Source organism: Dufourea novaeangliae, unplaced genomic scaffold, assembly GCF_001272555.1.
Source record: "Dufourea novaeangliae isolate 0120121106 unplaced genomic scaffold, ASM127255v1 scaffold350, whole genome shotgun sequence".
Classification (NCBI taxonomy): Eukaryota; Metazoa; Arthropoda; class Insecta; order Hymenoptera; family Halictidae; genus Dufourea; species Dufourea novaeangliae.
In genome coordinates, this window is record NW_015374244.1 from 76,777 (window position 1) to 82,621 (window position 5,845).

General features: G+C 29.1%; 1 protein-coding gene across 1 annotated transcript; it reads left to right on the top strand.

Moving 5' to 3' along the window:
- The first annotated feature begins 644 nt into the window (after nt 1-644).
- LOC107192498 (E3 ubiquitin-protein ligase MSL2) lies at nt 645-4,809 on the top strand. The gene is made up of 5 exons (XM_015581774.1): nt 645-1,261; nt 3,483-3,718; nt 4,137-4,331; nt 4,409-4,706; nt 4,778-4,809. Exons 1-4 carry the CDS (start codon nt 682-684, stop codon nt 4,679-4,681), a joined length of 1,284 nt encoding a protein of 427 aa, XP_015437260.1. The 5' UTR covers nt 645-681; the 3' UTR covers nt 4,682-4,706; nt 4,778-4,809.
- Nucleotides 4,810-5,845: the final 1,036 nt, after the last annotated feature.

Consider the following 5,845-nt stretch of genomic DNA (forward strand, 5'->3'; position numbering starts at 1 on the left):
ACTAAACACTCTTCGAATGAAATTGAAATTCCTTCATTTACCGTCCCCAAACGCGTACTGAGCTTACTGACAAACATTTCATGATTTTTTCGCTAAAGTTCACGTGAAGGTCAACATATTGCACCTCGTTGGATTTGTTTTTTTATATGCTATAAGAGTGTTGTAGTGAAAATATGTAGTCCCATTAAAAAAAATTCGATGACCTTGAAATCTCGAAAAAAATGACCTTGAGGAAAAAATTCGGCCCATCACCGTATTGGCGCCTTCGAACAGAATATTTTCTCCCCTGATATTTTTTCTGTCATACAAAATAAGCGATATATTTAAGGTGGTCAAGTTACGTGAAATACCCTGTATATGTCTATCAATGTCTATGCTCGATTGAACCCATGGACCTAGAAATTAGAAGACGGAGAGCAAGGTCCTATTCCTAGGTCGATAACAGAACCATAAGACCGTAGTGCCCTTGCTTCGTGGCAAAGTTCGAAAGTACACTTGGCGTCTTTAAGGGATCATCCCCTCCACGGGAGTTTCCAGCTTGTGTATGCGACGTGATTTAAACGCTACGAAATTAAATATGGCTGATGTTTTGTTTGTGTGTATCGACAATGTTGTGTTGCTTTCTTTAGTTAATTTCCCAGTGTAATCATACGTATCGCTCGTTCAAAAATTAGAAAAAAGATGAACGCCACGAGTCTTTACGTATCAACGTGTCGATTAGTTTTACAAGCAGACGCTGATGATCCAAATTCGTGGACAGATCTATATAGGCTAGTTCCGTATTTGCGACAGAGCCTTAGCTGTACTGTGTGTTCAAATTTGTTAATTGAACCTCATACACCAACTGAAACTAATTGTCAACATCATGTGTGTCGTGGGTGTAGGGGTGGACGTAAGAAACTTAAACCTTCGTGTGGTTGGTGCAAGGACTACGACAAATATGTCGAGAATGTTCAATTACGAATATTGTTACAGTGTTATAAAAAACTGTGTGAATACTTGACAAACACAAACATTTATCGAAGTTTAATACTTTCGGTGTCTTCCAATAAAACAGGCAATAGTGCATCTGCTATTGGTGTTACCAGTCTTATGGAACTTATACAAGAAGGTTCTGGCTTCAAAGATGAGTTTAAAAGTACTGCTGGTTTGTCAAAGTCTGCGTACAGTATTTTACCATGTGTTTACACAAGTACAACTTCAACCCAGACGCAAGGAAATACTATACAAACTCCCGAAACGATATCACAAAGTATACCTGGTATAGTATATTGTTTGTCTATGTATAAACAAATGAATTCTCAGTATTTATATTATTATTTTATTGATGTAAAATGTAATATGTGAATAAGACACTTTTTGAACACTTATAGTGCTTGAAAACACAAACATGATAATAAAGAAACTAATCTTTCTTCATTAATCTTTTGCTTATTTATTACCATTTAATAAAATAATATATGTATTTACTTTTTATACTTTGATATAGTTTTACTTTCATAATATGAATATGTGATGTCTTAATTTACTATCAATGTAATAAAATATGGATTCATAAACGTAAAGTATGGAGAAATAGTTGTACGAGTATTTTTAATTAGTGACTATTTTTTTATAATTTTGTATAATACTAAAATTTTTTAACTATGTTTAAAAGATGACTATTATGCAGTGATTATTATGCATTTAAAATTTTACATTCAGAGTCAAAATCACAACTTTCAATTATAATTATTTATGCGAATAAATTGTTTGTCGAAATCAAACATTAAGAAGCTTCATACACAAAGACATCATTTATTAAAATTAAAGATATGTGAAAAACAGATTATTTTACATTTTTTTCTTCTAATTTATGAAAAGGAGAAAATAACAATTTATTACCTTGTATTTAAAAATGTTTGAAGACTATTTGCATACATGAATATAGCAGTATTTTGTACTTGTAGATTAAATTGTTCTGAAGTAAATAATGTGATTCTTATAATATGTAAGTCAAAATCACTACATGAGAGAAGTTTAATGTAGATATATAATAAATGTTGACACATTTGCTACTACTATACTGCTGGAAAATTAAATACTACTGTCTATGTTTTGATTTTAGCTAATTTATTTGTCATATGACTGTGACTTTTAGTTCTTATGAGAATCAGCAGTATTTACTTATAAATATTCATCTATCTTTTACATTAAATAATTTTTCTGTAGCTTTTATACTACAAAATAATTCAATTTGTGTATTTAATCTAAATATAATACTTCTACATTTACACAAATAATCACAATCTAGGTAAACTTGTAAACATATTCAAATAAGGTCTGTTGTTGTTATTATTATTGCTATTATTATTAGATATTAACCCCTTGCATTATAACATCATGTGATACTTGTGGTATGGAATACAGCTCAAACATAGGAAACACGCATCAGGGTCATGGAATGTTTACCAAGCCAGTGATTTTGTCACTGACTGTGGCCTGCATTGGTTGCGACTTAAATAATAGTGCAAGGGGTTAATATATAGAACCTATAATTTGTAAAAATAGTAAACGGAAACTATATTAAATTATAAAGTGTATTGACAATTATTACATTACCCATAGAAACTAATAATTAAGTGTAAAGTTGTGAAAAAGGTGATTGTACAAAATCTTTTTTATCATTTCACAGGCTATTAAAGGAACACGATTGAAAATTTTGAGAATATATAATATTTGCTAAGAGGAATAAAGAGTGCTTTGACCAATACTTTTTTTTCTATTTATGCCATAACATATTATGTGTAAATGAAGGAAGTTAGAAATTATTTTAATGAATGTTAAACAATATTTAATCAGACATTTCATAGAAAGTGTTAAATTTCTTTAATTTTGTTTTTAAATACTTATAGAATTTGTTAATTTTGTGTAACTAGAAACAATATCTCCTACAACATGTGGTCTATAAAAGCAAGTTAGTATTTTTGATATTAAAACATATATACGTATAATCAATATTATGGGAATAGTGATGTTGCAAATTAAGCGATGGGAGTGAAAAAACCGATCTGAAAAGTCTGCTAAGGAGGGGTCAAAGGGTCATCATGTACAGTATTTTTTAAATATTTCAAAACTTTTTACCAAGGACTGACTATGAATGAAAATGCTTTGTTCAACTCTGAATAAGGTTTTGTTTCTTCATCTTTCTCTTCAACCACTTATGTTAATAATTAAAATATACTTCCTGTTTACAATCTTGTTTCATTTACAACTTCACTATTTTTCTAAATTAATCAAGTAGTTTGTCCCTTTCTTTTGGATATTAAACTAAATATTATAAAAAAAGTAAAATTGTTTTTTCTCTTTATTTACTTTATTTTATTGAAAAGCGACTATTATCTGAAAGATTCATACATTTGCTCTAAAGTAATTAAAAGTGCATGAGGAAAACAGAAAAAAATATCATTTTGATGAATAAACTTTGTTTATACATTGTACAGAATTACCTGCTATTCGTACTGTATCAAATGGATCCTCAATATACTCTGTGATGTATGCTGGGTCTGGTAACAAAATAACAATAAAACGGAAAGCAGCTGCTGTGGAAGATACAGAAGTAGGACAACAGGATTTGGATGGAAGTCAACACAGCTCTGTAGGAGGGGTAAAATGTATTCCATCTTCCCACCTTAAATATGGGACCCCTTCTCAGAAAAAATCTTCAAAGGGCAGCAAAGTAATTTCAATAAACATTCGATTAATTTTATGCCTTACTGGATGTTTACATTGCACTATAACTTTTATATGAATGCTAAACGATGTGCATCCTCATTAATATTACTTGTAAGGTACAATCATATTTCTAGATTTGGCTAACAATTAATAACTTTTAAAAATCCATACTTAATTAACATTCAACATTTTTCATTACTAACATTAGATATAAATAAATTTTACACATATATATTTTATAATAGGTCCCATACGAAGATTAATGCAGATAAATGATTTCATGCCATTTTTATCATATAATATTCCCTGTAGTATGTATTTACCAAATATCGTGCTTACATCTGCATTAGTCTACAATTCTTATTTTTATTTGAACTTTTCGTAATAGCCAACAGTAATAGAACTCGTTCTGTTTTGAGCAGTCGTCAGGTTTTAAAAAACCAAGGTCGAGTTCTGCGCGGAGTAAGAGAAAAGGGTGTAGATGTGGGAATGCTACAGCAATACCTGGAAAACTAACTTGTTGTGGTCAACGGTGTCCCTGTTATGTTGAAAGTAAACCTTGCGTGGAGTGTAGATGCAGAGGTTGTAGGAATCCTCACACAGCAGATGGATTAAAGGTAAAATTCTTACAATTAAATAATTTATGTAGCTGAACTTAAAAGTTTCTTTGAGTATTTATCATTTCATATTTTAGATTCGGCCACATATACCTGAGTTACATAATTTACAGTTACAACTATCAACACCATTGGACTGCGATACATTAAATTCAGATCCATTAGGATCAGTACCACAATGCCTTTCAACTTCTCCAACAACAATTCAAGTATTAAATGTTTATTCAACACCGAGATTAGATATCGATAACGTACCACAAAATCTACCTGCCGCCTTGTTAGTAGGAGAAGATGCTATGATTAGTACTGAAAGTGAAGCTGAAGACAGTGATATACAAATTGATGTGTGATAATTCAAATGTTTAATATATTAAGGTATGTAGTATGAAATTCATTATTAAGATATTAAATAATAAAAACACTAAAATCAATCTTTCTAATTGCAGACCAATCTGTCTATTATTGAAATAAGAAGTTATGGTTTTTAATCTATAATTATATTATATTACAAAATAATAAATATATTTTTATCACTCATAAATTATCTGTATTATGGCATTTTAAAAAAAATTAGAAAGCTAAGTTTGTGTAAGTATAAATAAATTTATTTCCAGTGTGAAAGTAAATATTTTACTCCATTTTTTATTTGTAACATAATTAATCATTTTTTACTACATTTTATACTTCGTCTATTCTCTATTTTAATTATTCTTTTCCTTGTTTGAGTTTAGCTTATACATATGTCAATTATACTTTTCTCATTTTTGAATTACCAGCACTGAGCATTATGTCATTACCTCTTTGTCAATGTACATGTTGTGCCATACATTGTAGTTGCTTACTATTACACACTTAAAGTATGTAGGATCAAAAACGAAACATTTTAAATGTTTATACAGGATATTTGATACCAAAATTTGTAAATTAGTGAATAAGATAGAAACTAGCATTTAACCATTTACCTCTTTGTTTACCATAAATAAGTAATTTAGTTATGTCCCTTATTGCTGGAGTTAGAACAAAATATTTAGTGGTTCTACAAATTTTATAAAAAATGGGAGACAGAAGGATCATTTTTCTAGAGGACTTCTTTTATAACTCAAATCTTATAAATAAAATTATTTTTTCTCGATGAGTTTATCTGTTTTTTAAGCTTGGTCACGTTAAAATCAATTGAACAAATTAATTTATAATTATATGTCTCGCTGGTAACTAAATAACTTTTAATTATGTACATAGTTTATAAATTATATTTTATATCTACAGTCAATGTAAAAAATTAACAATTTTTAATTTAAATGTATTTGGCATCTTTTTGTTGTATTTTTAATGATTATTAATATGTAGTACATCATATAAACAACAATACAACAGTTAGCTTTTAATTACATTTACAGTAAAATATAGGATATTGGCGAATTTGCGATATGACTTGAAAGGGAATGTAACAATAAAAATGATCATTTTTTAATGAGAGACTTCATTTCCAACCGTTTATCTGTTTTCCTATTATG